Source organism: Impatiens glandulifera, chromosome 5 (assembly GCF_907164915.1).
Source record: "Impatiens glandulifera chromosome 5, dImpGla2.1, whole genome shotgun sequence".
In the NCBI taxonomy this organism is placed as follows: Eukaryota; Viridiplantae; Streptophyta; class Magnoliopsida; order Ericales; family Balsaminaceae; genus Impatiens; species Impatiens glandulifera.
Window position 1 is genome coordinate 1,829,061 of NC_061866.1, and position 21,877 is coordinate 1,850,937.

At 34.0% G+C, this 21,877-nt stretch overlaps 1 protein-coding gene across 1 annotated transcript; it reads right to left on the reverse strand.

Moving 5' to 3' along the window:
- Positions 1-11,943: 11,943 nt before the first annotated feature.
- Positions 11,944-20,578, reverse strand: LOC124937799 (ARM REPEAT PROTEIN INTERACTING WITH ABF2-like). The gene is made up of 10 exons (XM_047478127.1): positions 20,300-20,578; positions 20,040-20,200; positions 13,660-13,832; positions 13,466-13,586; positions 13,307-13,381; positions 13,121-13,215; positions 12,916-12,991; positions 12,694-12,831; positions 12,151-12,279; positions 11,944-12,027 (listed from the first exon to the last, which is right to left on the reverse strand). The coding sequence occupies exons 1-10, from the start codon at positions 20,544-20,546 to the stop codon at positions 11,944-11,946; spliced, it is 1,299 nt and encodes a 432-aa protein (XP_047334083.1). The 5' UTR covers positions 20,547-20,578.
- Between the last annotated feature and the right edge of the window lie 1,299 nt (positions 20,579-21,877).

The following is a 21,877-nucleotide window of genomic DNA, read 5'->3' on the forward strand; positions in this document are numbered from 1 at the left end:
CCAGGATGGTCTGGATCACGGCTCGGGAGCATGGGTCAAGAGATCGAATGGATCGGTCTCGAACTCAGAATGCTCGGTCGAGGGACTAGAGGGCTCAATCTTAGGATTTAGGAGGCTCGGTCCTAGGTATGGGGGGCTCGGTTCTAAGTCTAGGTTTTCTTAGTCGTGGACCTAGGAAGCTCGGTCCTAGGTCAAACTTCTAGGTCCGAGGTTAGAAATCTCGATCGGATTCCTCGGTCATTGCTCAAAAACATCGGTCTTGAGTCTCGGTCCTAACTCAAGAACATCGATCATCGGTCTCGATCCTAACTTAAGAACACCGGTCCTTGATCTCAGTTCGAACCGAAGATCCTTAGTCCTGTTTCTCGGTCCCGGTCCTACAAGGCTCAGTCGTCGGGGACCAAGTGTCCTTTAATTGGTCAAGAATTGAAGAATGTATAACTTTTGATACAGATCATGATTTGATCTGTAAGTTGTAGATGATTCATATGATCATGGAGAACAAAAGCCCTAACATTAATCACGATCAATCGATCTTTACAAAGATCAATTTTTAAAAAACTATTTTTATGTCAAAATTTGGGATCTTTTGAATTAGGTTATTTCAAGGTCTGATTTTTGTTCCATTAGCTTTGAAATGATGAACAAAATTGAACACAACCAAAACAAGAACATCATAGCAGCTCTGTAATAATTTTTGAAGATGAAATCAAAATTCAAAATTTTTAAAAATATAGTTTGATAAAAAATGATCGGGATGATGTTATAGTGATCTAGAAATCATCCTAACATGTTTACAAACATGTTTAGCAACTATTTGAATAAAAAAATCAAGATTAAAACTCAAGAACATGAATTTTTAAAAATCCAAATTTTCAATTCAAGTTTTTGTTTTTTAGTTTAAGATTGATTTGATCAAAACTCTTTCAATAGAAAGTTCATATAATATCTAGAGATTGATTCTAAACAAAGAAATCATACAATTGAACCATACAACAGAATAAACCGATCAAACGTGGTAAAAACAAATTTTCAATTACAAATTGAAATTCAACAGATCTTGAAGCTTACCAACAATTGGAGAACACTCCTAGAAGTTGTTGGAAGCTTTTCCAAAGCATGGATCCAAGTTGTGATGACCTGAGGAGATTTTACAAAAATCTGTTCTTGGCCGAATTCTTGAATATTTGATTTAGGCTGTAATATCTGTGAATTGTTTGATGGATTGATAGAGAAACATCTAAGGACTATTTATAGTAGCTTTAGGTCGGTTGAAGAGGAAAAATCCAAGTTCAATTCGTCGAATTGAAGTTTTATCCCTAAATCTTATCCTATTCGTGGCAGCCTAGTTCTAAGGGAAGATAAGATTAATAAGCTTAGGGCTATTGTAGGCGAGGATAAGACGAGCAAATGGGTGAAAAAATCATATGATATGGTCAAGAGATGAAGAAGCTAGAGCTTCTAGAGGATTGCTGGAGTTCGTCTCAGCATGAAGTATTTTGCGAAGAAGACGATCAAAACGACACAACCCTAATCGCGTCGTTGACGTTCCGTCTGTGTCTGGGCGGCCGCGCTAACGGGTGTGACGTCCCATTAGTTGCTTCCGTGTAGATCGGGCACGCGCATGCTCCTTTACAACAGATAGGCGTGGCAGATTCCTGGCCGCTGAATGAAAATCCAGCGCTGATCCAATGACCCAAGATCCTGCTGCAATTTAATTTTCCATTTTCAACTACACCCGACAATCAGTTTTGTTTTTTATAAAAGGGTTGTTTGAAATCGAATTTTAACCCCTTTCTTGCATTTTTCTTCACCAAAAATTCCACAAGAATTATTTCTAGAAACATAATAAAAATTATGTTTATTATTTTTATTTTTGGATATTTAGGAGTATTTATTTAATTTTTTTTAACTTTTAAGCCATAAATTATGCATAATTTGTTGAGTTATGGAGTCTACACTTATAATAAACTCTACATTGTTAATTAGAGTTTATTGGGTTTATCTTTTTTGGTTTTGGGCTTGGGCTTGGGCCTGACCAAAGTTTTTTAGGTTTATTACCTGAATGTTTACCCTATAAATATGTGATTATTAAGGGTTTACATTGAGAGACAGAATTCTAGAGAGATAAAGTGTGAGGCAAAAACTCTGTATTCCTTCTTCTTCTTCATAGTAAATCTGGTGGTGGCTGAAGTGGATGTAGCTCAATCTGAGTGAACCACTATAAATCTGTGTGTTCTTGTGTTCTTCTTTCTTGTGTTTTTACAGATTGTTTTCAAACAGGTCGGATTTGGGAGATACAAATCCTAACAACTGGTATCAGAGCAGCTAGGCTAGATCTGAGCATTGGAAATAATGGCAAGTGAGAATAGTATAGGACATGGGATTGGAAGATTTGATGGGACAGATTATGCCTTCTGGAGAATGCAGATTGAAGATTATCTCTATGGAAAGAAGCTTCATGTTCCTTTAAGTGAGAAACCAGAGAAGATGGATGAAGCTGAATGGAAACTCCTTGATAGACAGGTTTTGGGAGTTGTCCGATTGACGCTAGCCAAGACAGTTGCTCACAATGTAGCAAAGGAGAAGACCACCATGGGTCTGATGAAAGCTCTTTCTGATATGTATGAGAAACCATCTGCTAACAACAAGGTACACTTAATGAAAAGACTCTTTTACTTAAGAATGGTTGATGGTACTTCTGTCACTACTCATTTGAATGAATTCAATACAATTGTGAATCAATTGCTATCTGTTGAAATTGATTTTGGGGATGAAGTTAGTGCCCTGATTTTGTTAGCATCTACCAAATAGCTGGGAACCTATGAGAGCAGCAATTAGTAATTCAGTTGGAAATGCTAAACTGAAATTTGTTGAAGTTAGAGATCGTATTCTTGCTGAAGAGGTTCGTAAAATTGATTCTGGTGAAACATTCAAAGGTTCTGCTCTGAATGTGGAAAACAGGGGAAGAGGTAATGATAGAAATTTCAACCGAGGTAAGAGCAGATCTATGTCAAGGAGCAGGAGGAGTCAGTCCAAGTCTGGGCGGACATTTGAGTGTTGGAATTGCGGTAAGCAGGGTCATTTAAAGAGGAACTGCAAAGCACCGAAGAAAAATGGTGATGATAAAAATGATGCAGCCAACGTTATTACAGAATCTGTCACTGATGCGTTACTTCTGTCTGTTGATAGCCCGATAGATTCATGGGTTTTGGACTCGGGAGCGTCTTTTCACACCACTACCCACAAAGAATTAATGGAGAATTATGTGGCTGGAAACTGTGGGAAGTTAATCTCGCAGATGGTGAGCCACTGGATATTGTTGGCATGGGGGACATCAAATTGAAGATGACAAATGGTTCTGTTTGGAAGATTAATAAGGTGAGACACATTCCAGGTTTAATGCGCAATTTGATCTCTGTTACACAACTTGATGAAGAAGGTCACAATTTCAGTTGTGGAAATGGTGCATGGAAGGTGACTAAAGGAGCAATTGTTGTTGCTCGAGGTCACAAAACTGGAACGTTATACACGACTTCAACTTGCAGAGAAATAGTTACTGTTGTAGTTGATGACTCAAAGAACAGTGAATTGTGGCATTGCAGGTTGGGCCATATGAGCGAAAAAGGGATGAAAATTCTTGTGAAGAATGGACAGATTCCAGAACTGAAGTCTGTTGAACATCAGTTATGTGAAAATTGCATTCTTGGAAAACAGAAACGAGTGAGTTTCTTAAAAACTGGGAAGGAGCTCAAGAAAGAAAGACTAGAGTTGGTACACACTGATGTGTGGGGACCTGCACCTGTTTCTTCTATTGGCGGATCATACTACTATGTGACTTTTATAGATGATTCAACAAGAAAAGTATGAGTTTACTTTATGAAGCACAAGTCTGAAGTATTTGCTATTTTCAAGAAGTGGAAGGATTTGGTTGAAAATGAAACAAATCAGAAAGTTAAGTGCTTGAGATCCGACAACGGAGGTGAATATATCAATTCAGATTTCAAAGAGTATTGTGCTGAGAATGGGATCAGTATGGTGAAGACTGTTCCCCGAACGCCTCAAGAGAATGGAGTAGCTGAAAGAATAAATCGAACATTGAACGAGCGTGCTAGAAGCATGAGATTGCATGCAGGGCTGCCTAAAACCTTCTGGGCAGAAGCTATTAATACTGCTGCCTATTTGATAAACAGGGGACCCTCTGTTCCTCTTGAATTCAGAATTCCTGAAGAAGCTTGGAGCAATAAAAAGGTAAATCTTTCTTATTTGAAAGTGTTTGGTTGTTTATCATATGTTCATATTAATGAATGTGATAGGAGCAAGCTTGATCCAAAGTCTAATAAATATTTTTTCATTAGTTATGGTGATATCGAGTTTGGTTATCGTTTCTGGGATAATCAAAATCGGAAGATCATTCGTAGCAGAAATGTTATCTTCAATGAATAGGTTCTCTACAAAGATTATGTTGGGAAGACATCAGATGGTGATTCCAAGTTGGAAGAGACTGGTACAGTCGATTTGAGACAATTTTCAGCTGAATATATATCGGTTGTCGAAGAAGAACAATGTGTTTTTGAAGATGAAATCGTTGAGAACGTGGCTCCAGAGGTAAATCAGCAAACACCGGTTATACAGTTGAGAAGATCATCAAGGAATCGAAAACCAGTTGAGAGATGGTCTCCATCTCTGAACTATATCTTGTTGACAGATAGAGGTGAACCTGAATGTTATGAGGAAGCAATACAATCTGATGAATCGATTAAGTGGGAGTCTGCTATGAAAGATGAGATAGACTCTTTGATGTTGAATCAGACTTGGGAGCTCACTGAGCTACCAAATGGAAAGAAAGCACTTCACAATAAATGGATTTTCAGGATTAAAGAAGAACATGATAAAACCATGAGGTACAAGACAAGATTGGTTGTGAAAGGATTTCAACAGAAAGAAGGTATTGACTACAATGAGATCTTCTCTCCAGTAGTTAAATTGATGACAATCAGAACTATTTTGAGTTTGGTTGTGAAAGAAGACCTTCATCTTCAACAAATGGATGTCAAAACTGCTTTTCTTCATGGTGATTTAGATGAAGAGATTTACATGCGACAACCAGAAGGATTTGAAATCAAAGGAAAAGATGAGCTTGTGTGCAAGCTTCAGAAGAGTCTGTATGGTTTGAAACAGGCTCCAAGGCAATGGTACAAGAAGTTTGATAGCTTCATGAAAAGTAACAATTTTTTGAGGTGTGAAGCTGATCATTGCTGCTATATCAAAAGGTTTGATAAATCGTACATTATTCTTCTTCTCTACGTTGATGACATGTTGATTGCTGGAGCAAGCTTGTATGAGATTAACAAGCTTAAGAAAGAGTTGTCTGAAAAGTTTGCAATGAAGGATTTGGGTGCTGCTAAACAAATCCTTGGGATGAGAATTTTCAGGGATGAAGAAGTTCTCAAGCTTTCACAAGAAGAATATGTGAAGAAAATTCTTAGCAGGTTCAACTTGTATGATGCAAAACCAGTTACTACCCCCTTAGCTAGTCACTTCAGACTATCTAAAGATCAATCGCCTTCAACAGAGGAGGAGAAAAATTACATGGCCACTGTTCCGTATGCCTCTGCCATTGGTTGTATTATGTATGCGATGATTTGCACAAGACCAGACATAGCACATGCAGTGGGAGTTGTTAGCAGATTTATGAGCAATCCGGGTAGACAACATTGGGAAGCAGTAAAGTGGATACTACGATACTTAAGAGGAAGTACGGGTCTCGCTTTGTGTTTTCGAAAGTCTAATATGGGTTTAGAAGGATATGTTGATGCTGACAATGGCGGTGATGTTGATAGTAGGAAAAGCACAACATGGTACATTTATACTCTGGAAGGTACTACAATCAGTTGGGTATCAAAATTGCAGAAGATTGTTGCTCTTTCTAGTTGTGAAGCAGAGTATGTTGCTGTGACAGAAGCTGCTAAGGAGATGATGTGGTTACAACCCTTTTTGCGAGAATTGGGTCAAGACTACGAGGAAAGTGTGTTGCGATGCGACAGTCAGAGTGCCATTCATTTGACAAAGAATCCTGTTTATCATGGCAGGACGAAGCATATACAGGTTCGTTATCATTTCATCCGGTCAGCTTTAGAAGATGGAGTATTAGCTCTTGAGAAGATTCCCGTGAGTGAGAATCCAGCTGATATGTTGACGAAAGTTGTGACAAATGAGAAACTGAAGTTGTGTGCAACTTCAGTTGGTCTTCTTCGTTAAGAAACCGAATGGAAAGCCACTACCGATCGAGAGATGATGAAGTTAGTCTCCAAGTGGGAGATTGTTGAGTTATGGAGCCTACACTTATAATAAACTCTACATTGTTAATTAGAGTTTATTGGGTTTATCTTTTTTGGTTTTGGGCTTGGGCCTGACCAAAGTTTTTTAGGTTTATTACCTGAATGTTTACCCTATAAATATGTGATTATTAAGGGTTTACATTGAGAGACAGAATTCTAGAGAGATAAAGTGTGAGGCAAAAACTCTGTATTCCTTCTTCTTCTTCATAGTAAATCTGGTGGTGGCTGAAGTGGATGTAGCTCAATTTGAGTGAACCACTATAAATCTGTGTGTTCTTGTGTTCTTCTTTCTTGTGTTTTTACAGATTGTTTTCAAACAGGTCGGATTTGGGAGATACAAATCCTAACATAATTTATGTTTAAAATCATAATTAAATAATTTCAACCCCTTCTTGGGTTTAATTTGGGTAAAATAAATACAATATTTTTAAAAAAATAGGAAAATGGATTAAGTATGTAACTCGCAAACACACTTAACCATTTAATCAAGCGTAGAACTTGCCACCCAGCGGACTCAAACCTAGGAACTTAGGGTTAGTATTCACCTCTTATTTTAGCTAGACTAGAAGAGAGGATAAAATATGGCAACAGATTAAACATGTAGCCCACAAACACACTTAATCATTTAACTAGACACATAACTTGTCGTCTGACGGGTTCGAACCCAGAACTTTAGGGTTATAATTTATTGAGTTTGTTTAATAAATATAATATTTTAACTTCAAATTATTTTTGGATTTTTATTTAATTTTCATAATTAGGGTTTAATTATTACAATAATTAACCCTAATTTGATCCTTAATCTCTTTTTGGATTATTTTGAATATAAAAATTCAAAATATTTTTTTATTATTTATAAATTATGGAAGGTCAAATTTTAATGTTTACAGTTAATAATTTTTTTTTTTAATTGTTTGAATAGGACGTGATAACTTATGATATTTTAATTTTTAATAATATTATAACATAGAGCTAAATAATATTTTTTTAAATTATTTTTTATGATTTAGTTGGGATCTTTCTCATTAAATGTTGTGAAGTTTCTAAACTTTGGATCGATTCATTCATGAGTTTAGGGTTTGAGAAAACATAAAGAAACAAATGTTATAATCCCTGAAATATTTATCAAATATCAATGAAGTTATAAACTTATAAAATATCTACAATAAATAATATTCAATAAATTAGGCATATTCTTAGTTATAAACATATTTTCACATTCCCCTCCCATGATGAACATCCTTTAAGTTCATTCATTTTGTCTCAAAGATTAACAACAAGTCGAAGCTCCAAAAGACTTTTTAAAAATGTCATCTTGTTAAATTTTTTAATATATATTGTAATGGTATTTTATTTTTAAAAAAAAGTAGAACTAGAATGACACCCTACAACCATGACCCCTATTTAAACTCAAAACATTTTCAGATTTAATCAAACTCGTGACATTTTTGTGTCTTAAGCCGACTCAAAGCGTAATGGTTGAATAAAACTCTGTTTGAAATTGTCCCTCACAATATGACAATCTATGTTGAGGTGTTTCGTTATCTTGTGGAAGACTGAATTTTCAATAATGTGTATTGAAACTTGACTGTTATTGCATAGGGGAATCGACATATTGACTACAACATTGAAGTCTTTCAGTAGAAAAGTGATCAATTTCAGTTCACATACAGTGATGGCCATGCTTCGATATTCTATTTCTATAATGGATCGTGGGATTGTGTTTTATTTTGTATTATTTTCCAAGACACCAAAGATCCTCTAAGCTCAACACAATAACCTGTAAAGGACCTTTGACTGTCTATAAAAGTTATCCAATCGACATCTGAAAAAGCACATTATTAGTATTACAAGAGTAAAATAGTCCAAGTGAAGACGTGTCTTTAAGGTATTTGACAACTTATAAGGCAACCTCTCAGTGGACTTCTAGCGGTTTCTACATGTACTAATTTAGTTATTTAACACTAAAACCAATATATTGGCTTGTAAAACCCAAGTAAATTAAATGTCCAACTAGCCTTCTAAATATCTCTAGTTCAACTGAAATATTCTGTTCAGTGAGTTTAATCCATTTTCTCATTGAGACATCAACAAGTTTATATCTAGTAGCTATTATGGAATATCATTAGTGAAAATACTATTTAATATTATTTTGTACGATATTGATGAGTTAATTGAACTACGATTACTTGAACCGGTAGGCTTCAATCAGATCTTACTTTTACTTTTTTAAAAGTGAATCTCTTTTCTTTTGTTGATTCAGTTATTGATCAATTTTATATTGAAATTACACGAGTCACAGCGAGAAGATAATACACTATAGCGGGTAATTTTTTCATGTGAGACGGTAAGTAACCACATTAAGAGTGATAACTCCATTTGTATAGGTAGTTTCCTTTTAGTAGTCAAAGTATCAATTTTGCATAAGTCTATATTACATAACATGAATCATTATTATATAAGACAATATTAACATTATTTGGTGTACCAGCCAATATATCAAGAATGTACTTCTGTTGGTTTATATCCCGAAAATATTTTTAAAAAAATTTAAAATTGGAACCAAACATGCCTTAGGATCGGCGTCCCTCAGTCCTGGGTTCGTTTTATCGGTCGCGTTGAAAAGTCCTCAGTCCTAGGTCAGAACTCCATCGATCCTAGCTTAGGATTCTTAATCGGGGTGCTAATAGTTTCTTTATACTTCATATGATCGATATATACCAAAACATGAACACTGCATGTTTATTTGGACCAATTCAGACCTTAAGATTTTTATTTATTTTGAAAATGTTAATTTTAATCAAAATTATTGGGATGGATCAAACATGATCCAAATAGGTTCTCAATATCATTAGAAACATGTTCGGAAGCTTTCTAGACAGTTGTTCTTTAGTATTAGCTTAATAACATTAAACCTGATTTTTTTTATTTTTCCAAATTTAAATTTGGGTTTTTCTGTTTAAGATCGATTGATTCCAACCTTAATAGATAGATTGAAAATGATCTTAAGATCATTTTCCAAACAAAAAATTCAATAACTAGACAATATACAAACATATGAAAACTGAAACTTAAATTTCCAATTTCAAACTAAAAGAATGAATTAGAGGGTGATTGAAGTTTACCAAATATTGGAAAACACCTTTAGACCTTAGGAAAATGTTTGGGATGCATGGATCTGAGTTTTAAGGCCTTATACAAAATTTTGAAAAATCCAAAAAGCTTGAACTTTATTGGCGAATTTCTGATTTTTTTGATTGAGGGCTGGAGAGTTGATCTATTGTTTTCGGAATGATCAATGGAGGCTATTTATAGCCTTTCCAAGTCGGTTGATCAGCCAAGTACCGATATAGGTCATAATCACGATCCTAGATGTAGGGAAAATGATCACCATAGTAGGGTGATCATTTCACTTTTCGAATGGAGTCAAATCATCTAGAAACGCCTGAGTTTCATCTTTAAAAATTAAAGATCATTGTTGTTCTTATCTCCCAGCGTCGCGATGAAGATCAAGATCCCAAGAGAAACGACTTCGATTTGGGCAAAAACGCGGACGTGGAGTGTTCCGTCAACGTTCCATCAGCGCGCGAGCATTCCATCAGCGTTGGAGCGACATTTTGCTGATCCGCTGCTTTGTGCGCGCGTCTTCTTCTGCAGCAGCGGGCGACGCGGGCTGTTCTTGGGCGTTGGATGAAAATTCAGCGTTCATCTAAAAGTTGTAGTTTCGGCTGTAACAATCTTTCTGGATTTCGACTACACCCGATTACAAATTTTATTTTTTATTTAAAACTTAAAATTTATTTAAAATTGTTTTTTCTTTCACACTTCTGTCTTATTTTTAAATCTTTAAAATACACAAAACATTTAAAATAAATATGACAAATATTTTGTCAATTTTATTATTTTTACATATTTTTGGTTAAATAAATAATTTATTTAGAATAAAATGGATACAACATTTATCCTAAATTATATATTTTAATTCTTCAAGTTTTATCTTAAATGTTTAAATTATTCGAGTTATATCCCAAATTATATTTCTTCTAGTTATATCCCAAATTATTTTATTTGATTCTTTTGGCATTATCTTTAATTAATTAGATTTAATTATCACAATAATTAATCTAACTAATTGTTTAATTAGATTTTGAGAAATGATTGAGAGAAAGAATTTGAGGGAGGGAATGACGTGGCGCAATTTGATTAGCCAAAAAAATAACAAAATTTCTCTTTCTCCTCACCTTTTATCATTTTTCCAACCTGATGTAGTGACACATCATTCACTCTCCCATTCCCTCCCTCAAATTCCCTTCTCTATCACTCCTCTTAGATTTTAACCTTAGGAGTTAATTATTTTAATATTATTTATTCAAAAATAATCAAAATAATTATTTTAAAATTAATAAACTGCTATATAAATTTTTAGTGTTTACAATAATTAATAAAAGAAAATTATCACCTCTTAAAAAGTTTTAAAATTTAAATTAGGTCATATGTGAACCCTGGTAAATGCATAATATCATATAATTTCAGTTTTGTAAAAAGACTAACATTACCTATATGTTTTATATTATTAGACGTCAATACCTATATATTTTAGGTTATTAGATGTTCCATGAAGTAAAAATAAAAGCAATATATTTATCATCTTAACATTATTCATCAAACTCAAATCAGAACAAATATGACCGGTAACACCATTGTCTATTATCCAACAAGTTTTTCTTTACTATTACTATGCACATTTATACTACAAACATTAAAAAAAAATAGATTAGAAGACATACCTTCATAATACTTTCCATATATTTTTCTTGTGTTTGCAGCCAATTTATGACATCTTTTCACAACATCAACAATTTCATTGTTACTGAATCTTTACAATAGAAAAATAAGTTATTATAGGGGTTGCTTCATTGCTTTTTATCTTTTGATCTCGGTTTCATTTTCACCACTCTGAATAACCTGATTTTGAAGTATCTTTCTTGATCATGCCCTTCCATTCTACAATGTGTACAAAAACATGTTTGCTGTTGTTTCTCGCTTTATTATTAACTCGTATCCCTCTATTGTTCAAATAGATCCTGTAGTGTTGCAAATCCAAGTAAATTATACAATTAATTAACTTGGATTTGAAACAGTATGCTGGAACATCATTTTTTATATAAAATTTTGTTATTAAGATAATTTCTCTTAATATGGATTGAAATCTGATTAAAGATTATCATATATGACTTGATTTGATTGACTATTACTTTATGTTACCTTTTATAGATGATGTCGACTATACAAGCTAACAAATTCTTAATAACACAATTTCCCTATTACTCTAATTTTATACAGTAAAATCTAAAACAAATATAGAAACGAATGGTAATCTAAAGATTGAAAAAAAACAAACCCACCCTTTGATGAATCTTCACTTCTAATCTTTTGAGTGTTTTGGCTACAATGTCCCTTGTTGGCTGCATGTAAGAGGATCACATGAGGATAAACAATCAAACAAATAAACAAACACAATGCATGCAACCACATGTTTACAGAAAGGACATAAAATATTTTAAGAATTTTTTATTGACTAAAATAATAGGGTATGAGACTATTATGGTGACTGTACTTGGAAAATGAATTCTCCATCTTGAAGCTTTTGAACACCCCCAATCTTAACAAATTCTGTAACATTATCCTATACAAAACCAACTGCCTTAGTATATTCATTGCTATATCAATCAATGCATCATTAATTACAAAGAACCAAAGAACATTCCAGCAGAAAGAGCATCTTATAATATTTCAAATAAAGTTATACCTCATTGTCTGCAAGACCATAAAGAGCAAATGCAGCATTATTCTGCAGAGATCCATTCTTTGAATCAAGAAGTTTTAGCAATGGAGCTATACCACCATTGTGTGCAATCACAGCTTGATTGTGGTTATCCTAAAAGCAAATATGCATTTCAGAGAATTGTGGAAATAGCACGTCTAGGACATTACTTAAAAAAGCAACAAAGTTATATCAACACTTTCTTAAATATATATCTTAATTACATAGGCAACAATCACTTAAAAAAATAACTTTGTTGGTCAAATAGAAAAATAAATACAAACAAGCAATCAGCAGATTATCTCAATCTTCCTATAATTTCTGCTTCATCTTATTTCAGCTTCTGTCCATGCTAATTGTAATATATTGGAGAGCACAGCCAGCTTAAATAGCATACTCTTTCTAGCTCACTAACTCAGGACATGTTTTGGCAGTCAATTCCCTAGTTATTTTTCTTTTCTTCAACAGAAAAATCAGCTTATATAGGAAGAAACACAGCTGACAAAACACCAAGAATGGAAAGCTAACAGAGTAGAATAAATGCCCAAATAAAAGTACCTGAGCCAGCCTTCCAAGAGCAAATGCCGCCATCTCCTTCAGTTGTGTGTCAGAAGACTGAAGCATCTCAATTAATGGTGGCACCGCACCTCTTTGCACAATGTGAACCTGAAGTATACAATTTACAAGATTAGGTGGCACATAAAATGCAATTATTGATTGCAAGGTTGAAGAATTTGCTCATTTCTTCACCTTGCAGTCAGAATCAGTAACAGCAAATTGTCCAAGTAGCAAAGCTGCTTCTCTTTGGCTCTCCGTGCAGCAGGAACTGCAAATCACAGTCAGTAATTTAACTACAAAATATATTGCAGGATCTTAAACAAAGTATTCAGTAGTATAATGCTTAAAACAACTTATTATAGCAAGTGAGCATTGAAGTCAAGTCAGTGGTCTAAACCTCAGCAATCCTATGACTGGTTGTAAAGCTCCAGCAAGTAGGACTTCTTTCTTTATCGAAGGTGAGGAATGCACCAAATTTCCAATGACACCAACCTAATGAAAATAAACAAAAGGGTGCAATGTAATCAATGACATGACACAACAAGAAAAACATGTAAATTCAAGTAAGAGGAATAAAACTAACCGCTTCATAGTGTATGGTGGGATCCTCTGATCGAAGCATTAGAACAAGAGTAGGCAGAGCATTACACTCCACTATCTGCAAGATACCAATGCTAAAATGTTATGCTTGTGATGAAAATGATTCCATGAATGGATAAGATCTCAGGTAACACCAACTAACCTGATTTTTATTCTCGTCATTTTTGAATGCGAGAGTGCGCAGTGTCCCAGCAGCAGCTCTCTGGACCTTCAAATCAACGTACTCTAATAATTCAACAAGGGGAGGAATCCCACCTTCCGTTCTGTATTTGTGGTACAGATGTTACAATATATTCTACTTAGCTCACAAATGGGAAACAAGGATCCTTTACAAACCTAACACGTGTTTTAATGCAGCTATTTTCATGAGCAAGATTGGTGATAGCATCAGCTGCTCTCCTCATGACACCAACAACAGCTCTAGAGTTTTGACCATCCTTATGTCTCTTCAATAGATTCACTAGATGGGGAAGTGCTCCAGCATCTACTATGAGTCGCTGATGTTCTGGCTGTTAGTAAAAAAGAAACAAATCAGGTGTAATTAAGAAGGAATGTCAATACTCTTGACATTTTGAGTAAATCCTTTCCTTATTTTGATATTCCGCTCATACGACGAGGATTATAAAAATTTCTTTAGAAGTATTAATTAGTATTTGGACATCCAAGAGTTGCAGCAATGTGAGAATCGTTTCGTAGAATGTTGAGCTTTTGAGAGTAAATATTGAGAGTAGAGAGTGATAATATTATTCACATACGACTTATAGTTTACATAAGATGTATCTTAGTGTGATATATAAAACACATTGAGTGTAAATAAAAGAAGGAGTGACAGCAAGTAATGTGTAGAGTATAAACAAAGTAATTTTGAGTGCAAATAAATTGCATCAAATCCAAAGAAGATGGAGGGATAATTCTACACTTCCCCTCAAGTTGGGTAATAGATGTTGAGAGTGCCTAATTTTTCACATAGTTCCTCAAAATTCGACTTGAGAAGAGCTTTGATGAGTATGTCAGCCACCTCAGTGCGTGATGTAAGGAAAATGAGTGTAATAAACCCTTTATTGATGTACTCAGAAATAAAGTGACGATCAATTTCAATGTGTTTGGTTCTATCATGATGAACCGGATTCTTTGCAATACTGATTGCAACTTGATTGTCACACATCATTTGAATAGGTCCATAAGGAGGCAATCCTAACTCTTCAAGGATATGACGTATCCAAATTCCTTCACAAATTTCGAGTGCAAGAGAACGATACTCAGCTTCGGCACTGCTCCGAGCGACAACATATTGTTTCTTGCTTCTCAATGTGATGAGGTTGCCCCATACAAATGAACAATATCCAGAGATGAATTTTATCTCAGTGATGTCCCCGGCCCAATCATAATCGGTGAACACACGAATTGATTTGTCGTTTTTATTTGTGAATAGAGGGTCTTTTCCCGAAAAACCTTTTAGATACCTTAAGATCCTGAAAACTTCGTTCATATGATATTCGGAAGGCCAATTCATGAATTGGCAAACAACACTTACTATAAAGCCAATGTCGGGACAAGTGTGAGATAAGTATAGGAGTCGTCCCACGAGTCGCTGGTATTTACCTTTGTCGGTTGGAGTATCGTTGTTGTTATTTCCATGTTTGTGGACTGAATCCATGAAGATGTCGGCTGACTTACATCCAAGCATGTCGGTTTCCTTTAAAAGGTCTATGGTATACTTTCTTTTAGATAAGAAGATCCTCTTCTTTGATAGGGCAAGTTCTATTCCTAGAAAAAATTTGAGGGATCCGAGATCTTTGGTGTTGAATCGGCTACTAATGAACTCTTCCAAATTTTGAATCTTTTTTTCATCGTCCTAGTTATAATGATGTTATCAACGTAGACACTGAGGACTGTGGTCTTTTTATTCAGAGCAATCTTAACAAACATAATGTGGTCGGCTTGGCATTAAGAGAAGCCATTATCGATGATGGAGATTGATAATTTTTCGAACCATGCCCTTGGTGATTATTTGAGATCCTAGAGAGATTTATGGAAGTGACAAACTTCGTTATGTGAAACACTAATACTAGGAGGCACGTTCATGTAGACTTCTTCTTCAAGGTCTCCATTTTGAAAGAATTTTTTTACGTCGAGTTGGTGTAGTTCTCAATCTTTGTTAGCCGCTAGAGATAGAAGTATTCGGATGGTATTGAGTTTAGCAACATGCGGAAAAGTTTCTAAGTAATCTATCATATATGATTGGGAAATCATATGGCGACTAAACGAGCCTTGTACCTTTTAATTGTTCCGTCTGAGTTATGTTTCGTCTTGAAGATCCATTTACATCCAATGGATTTCTTTCCTTTTGGAAAGCTCACAAAGGGACCATGTATGATTTTTTAAAAGTGTCTCAATTTCCTCATTAACGACACGTTTTTATTCTGATTGTTCGAATGCTTCATGAATGGATGTAACTGTTTTCACGTTGTCGTAGTTGGCAATACATGCCCGGTATAAGTCCGATAAACATTTATATGAAATAAAATTTGAGATCGTGTGATTTGTGCATGATCTAACACCTTTCTGAGAGCAATAGGTAAATTAGAATGAATATCATGATTAACTGTCGTGTACCTGAAATTTATGTTGGACTCGGTCCTGAGGAGGATTCATGACGAGTGCAAGTTGTGCTCTTCGTCGAATGTAGACTTTTAACTATTTTTCCGAAGGAGGTGAATATGAGGTTGGTGAAGAATTGGTTGTGGGTTCAATTATAACTTCGATTGGAGATGATATTATAATTTCAATTACAGATCCAGGTACAAGTATGAATGTATGTGTTGTTGGTGAAGAAATGGTTGTAGATTCGGATGTAACTTCGATTGAAGATGATATTATGGTTTCAGGTACAGATTCGGGTACATGTATGAAGATATGAGGGATTATGTTTTTGGGAGGGCCATCATGTTAAAGATTGTTAAGGTTCTCCCCCTCAACATGGTGATAGAAGGGTTGATTTTTAAAGAATAAGACATCCATGGAGTAAAAAGTCTCTTTAGAGTGAGGACAATAACATTTGTATCCTTTCTGATTTGGTGAGTACTCTAGAAAGATACATTTTGTGGCACGAGGGTCGAGTTTGTCCCGATTGTGGTTATGAGTGTGGAAAAAAGAGGTTCATCTAATTTTTTTTGCGGGAGTGTGTTTGGATGTAATTTTAAAATCAAGAAGTATTTTTAAGAGAGTTTCAATTGGACTTTGAAATTGAATAATGCGTGATGGCATACGATTAATGAGGTAGGCAGCGGTGGATATGGCATTTCCCCAATATATTTTGGGAGTATTTAAATCGATTAGAAGTGATTGAGTTATCTCGAGTAGATGATGGTTTTTTCTTTCGGTTATGCCATTTTGTTGAGTTGTATCAACACAAGAGCTTAGATGAATGATGCCTTTTAATTTTAGGAAGTCGCCGATGTTTGAAGAAAAGAATTCACGTTCGTTATTGCTTTTGAAGGCTTGGATGGAGGATTGGAATTGATTTTGAATTAAGATGAAGAAGTCTTCGAAAATTTGACAAACTTCAGATTTTTCCTTCATTAGGAAAAAACAAGTGAGCGAGTGTGATCGTCGATAAAGATCACAAACCAACGTTTACCATTTAAAGTTTTAGTGCGGGCAGGTCCCCACACATCACTATAAATTAATGAGAATAGTTTAGATGGTTTATATGCAACGCTTGGGTAAGATGATCGAGTATGTTTGGAAAATTGCAAGTGTCAGAATGAAAATAAGTGGTTTCATTGATAAATAAGTTTGGAAGTATTTTAGCCAAGTACAAAAAGTTGGGATGTCCAAGTCTACGATGTCGTGTCATTATTTCGGCATGTTTGTTTGAGAGAGAAGTTGAATATCCTAAAACCTTCTCTATATGTGGGTAATGTTGCAAGCTGTTGAGTACCGAACTTAACATTTCCAATCATCCACCCCGTTCCCGTATCTTGAAATTCACAACTATTTAGATAAAATTTGGTAATACATTTTAAATCATGACAAATCTTTCTAATTGACAATAGATTGAATTCAAGATTTGGAACATAGAGAACATTTTTTAAACAAATGTTAGATTTTACATAAGCTGATCTAGTTCCTAAAACTTTTGTGGATTTGCCGTTAGCCACGCGAACGGTGAATAGATGATTTTGTATATAAAAATCATGTAGTAGAGATGAGTTCCCCGTCATGTGCTCCGATGCCCATGAATCGACAATACAATCTTTTGGGTTACATGTACCTAAGTGAGCGTTAAACGCTTTGGGGCAGCTGAAGTTGATTGTGTCGCCAAAGTGAGTTGCGGAGAAGATGATGTCGAGGGATGAAGTGTTGATGACATTCTTTTCACTCACTTCAGCGAGTGACTTTGAATCATCAGAATGTCGCTGGATGTTGATGACAATGAGTTGACTTTGAATCGTCGGAGTCGCTAGATATTTGATGACAGCGAGTTACTTTGAATTACCGTGAGTGTCACTGGATGAAAGTGATAATGTTTTGGACATAAATCTGTCGAGACACGAATACAGACATATTCGTCCGAGATATAAATTGATAGTTTTTGGAATGTAGAATGTTGAACTCTTGAGAATAAAGAGTGATAATATTATTCAAATATGACTTATAAAATGTGTGATATATAAAAGACATTAAGTGTAAATAAAGTAAGGACTCACAACAAACAATGTATAGAATATAAGTAAAGTAATTTTTGAGTGCAAGTAAATTGCATCAAATTCAATGAAGATGGAGAAATAATTCTACGCATTACATTAATAGAAGAATATCAGGACTAACAACACTCCAAATGCATGACATAGACACATAGCATACAAAATCTAGTAAGATACATTTTCTTATTTATTTATTATTTTGTTTTTTACTTCCTTTTTATAACATTTGAACACATAAAAACAAAAATATTTCCATGCATGGTAAGAAGATCCCATGACACTCTTTTCCAAGTGAACACGCCTAGAAACTGATCCAACTGTTCAACCAAGTTAATCATCCAAACATAGCTCGCAATTTGAAAAAGAAAATGTAGTGCATGTTTAAAATCAAAGTGGCCATATTTGAAAGATTGACATATTAAAATGATCAATTATATATAATTCCCCAATAATTGATACTACTATTTGAAATGAAGCATAAACGTCTCATTCTTCTAAGTAAAGATAATGTTCCAATTCAATGCAAAGGAAAATCTATTCAGCTTCACTTTGCTTAAACAAATTCTAGAATGTTTCAACATTGTCTATAGTCGCAGATTTTCAAATTCAATAAAGAGTCCGCATACATTTCCCTAAACCATTCCAAAAAATGACTAGTATGAACTGTAAGAGACCACAAACAGACATTTTCCTTAACACGATTTGTCAATTGTGAAATGGGAAGAATGTCAATTTTATTTATAAAGTTGGAGGGAGGTGTCAAATTTATTTACAAAGTTGTAAAATTCTATTTATGTATACAAACTTGTCAAAATGTGTCAAAATTATTTGACATAACGGAATGTTTCAAACGGAGTTAATTTTTTATCCACCTAGATATTTATTTTATATTTTGTTTTAACCTATTTTTTTCATTTCAAACGGACTTTTTCTTTACTCGTTTAATAAATAAATAAATAATAATTTCAATCTCTCTCCTCTTTCACCCGATTCATATTCTTCTCATTTAAATCTTAATCTCCAAAATCTCATCCACCATTTCTAAGACCCACTTTGTCTTCTCTCTCCGAATTTCACCCTATGTTCTTCTCAATTGATGTCAAAGTAATAGGTTATATATTCAATTGAAACATCAAACTAGAAATTCTGGATTTCATTTGAATAATTTGCCTGCAACTAGGGGATTAGAACAATAAGTTTTAGAATTTTGAAAAATAAAATTGAGATTTTGATAAGTTAAATGTGATATGTCACTTGTTTGTCGTTGTTTCTGATTGTTCTTCGTGAAGGAAAAACTAGTTCCAAGATCGCTTCAGCTAGGATTTTTAAACTCATTTAGTTAGATCCTCAATCACAGAAATCGCAGATAAACAAGGTTTATTACAGATATTATATTGTTTAATCGAAACTGGTCCATTAGATGAAAACAAGTCTGTATTATCAGGCCTAACAACAATATCAAAGTCTATGAATGATCTAGTTAAAAAAGAAATAGCAAAAACAGTTTGCGACGGCTGTGAAAGAGAGGGGATGAAGAAGATGGTGGGCTGCCTGCTAGTGAAGAGAGGGGATGAAGATGATGGTAGGTAGAAGAAAGAAAATTTTATTTATTTAATTTTATATATTAAATAGAAAAAGAAGGTCTGTTTGAAACCTAAAAAATAGGTTAAAAATATATAAAAAAATAAATATCCACGTGGATAAAAACTTAACACCTTTTGAGACATTCCGTTATGTTAAATAATTTTGACACATTAATTTTGACACATTTTGACAAGTTTATATACATAAATAGAATTTTGCAACTTTGTAAATAAATTTGACACCTCCTTCCAACTTTATAAATAAAATTGACATTTTTCCCATTGTGAAATCCAAAAAATCTATCTCAGCAAAAAGTAAAGGCTAATAAAAAAAAAACATATTAGGAGTCGTATGAAGATCAAAAGATGTTGAAGAATTAAGCGAAGTTTAAAATAGCATAGATAGTTATTGCAACTACTTTACCTTTACAGCAAGAAGTCCAAGAGTGAAAGCACTCCCTTTCTCGACTTCATGCTCGTAAAACCTCAAACCAGTATCAACATCGTTCAACGGTGGCGGCGCCTGAAGATGCGTCACCAGTGCCGGTACAGCTCCACAATCAACTATCGTATTAACAAATTCTTCTATAAGAGTCCAAATCATTAAAAATACATGTTAAAACACGAAACAATCAATAGGAGTCAGTCAATCGGAATTAACAGCGGTAATCTAACGTTCAGTACCGTTCTTCGCAAATTCAGAGAGAATATGAATAGCGTGCTTAGCAGAGGCGCGATTAGCTTCAAGCGAGGTGAAAGTAGTACGGAGGATCTGAGCCTGAGCAATAACCTCTCTAACGAAATCTTCCTGAGAATCATGATGCGAAAGAGAAGCGATCTTGCTATCTACATCGTAGTCTTCTTCTTGCTTCCGTTTAGGACTCTTCCTTGCAGAGCTTATTGGCTGCTCTTGGCGCTTCTGATTCTCCATGAGAGGGAGAGATGAGGAGAGAGATAGAGAGAGTGGAAAAAAAGAAGTAAAATGTCCAATTTTTTAAAAACCTTTTGACATTCTTAACTGAAGATTTCATTGCCATAGTCAATTCTTACGGCTTTGATTGATGATGAATATAAATCAACAAAGTTGACCAAAAAAAAAATATATTTTTTTATCTTGAAAGGTCATCTATAATCACATATAAAGATAATCAATAAAATATGTATTTTATAAGATCCACATGTATCTATATAAATTAATTCAAAACATTTTAAAGTTTTTAATATTTAAAATGTAACTTTCCACACTCAGAAATAAGACATATATCACAATAAAAATTCTCATTTTTATCTAAATTGTAAACCCTCTTAAGTGTTATATTAGATTGACGGCCAACGCCAAGTCTTTTATGTATTAATTTGAAATTATTACATATGTTTTCCCTAATTCAATTTCTAGTAAGTAAAGGTTCTGAAAAATATATCAATTATATATGACCTTGTTGTCCTTAACATCCTCTAATAGACAACCGTTCCTCTTATAAAGTTTTGAAACTTATATTAAGTTATATGTGAAGCCTTTTACTTGCATAACATCATATAATTTTAATTTTGCAAAAGTCTAACATTACATATATGTTTTACCTATCATTTTCACATCGGTCATCAAACTCAAATCAGAACAAATATGACCGATAACACAATTGTCTACTATCTAAACAATTTTTTCCTTACTATATATATATATATATATATATATATATATATATATATAATATCTAAACAATTTTTTCCTTACTATTTCTATGCATATATATATATATATATATATATATATATATATATATAATAATGCTTAATTTGAATTTGTCGGGTCGAGAATTGTGGTTAATTTGAATATATATGTGAGAGTAAATGGATACTTGAGTCTGATCGTGGATTGACCCGTTCATAAATTTGAAACGGTTAAAAATAAAATTAAAAATGCTATATGTATGTTTCGAATTTGCAACCTAACAAAACAAATATAACCCTCTAACCAACTAAAGTAATAAGACTTTATATTTTAAATTTTACAAAAAAATTGATGAACGCGCAACATTCCATGCTTAATTTGAATTTGCCGAGTCGAGAATTGTGGTTAATTTGGATATATATGTGAGAGTAAATGGATACTTGGGTCGGATCGTGGGTTGACCCGCCCATAAATTTGAAACGGTTAAAATAAAATTAAAAATGTTATATGTATGTTTTGAACTTGCAACCTAAAAAAATAAATACAACCGTTTAACCAACTAAGCTAATAAGACTTTATATTTTAAATTC

Bases quoted from the DNA above. Each gene is read 5' to 3' on its own strand.
- LOC124937799 (XM_047478127.1), bottom strand. From the start codon at position 20,546: ATGGAGAATCAGAAGCGCCAAGAGCAGCCAATAAGCTCTGCAAGGAAG. The intron at 20,201-20,299 runs GTACTGAACGTT...GGACTCTTATAG, and splicing joins CTCTGAATTTGCGAAGAACG to AAGAATTTGTTAATACGATA. The intron at 12,280-12,693 runs GTTAGCTTTCCA...ATTTGCTTTTAG, and splicing joins TTGGGCATTTATTCTACTCT to GATAACCACAATCAAGCTGT.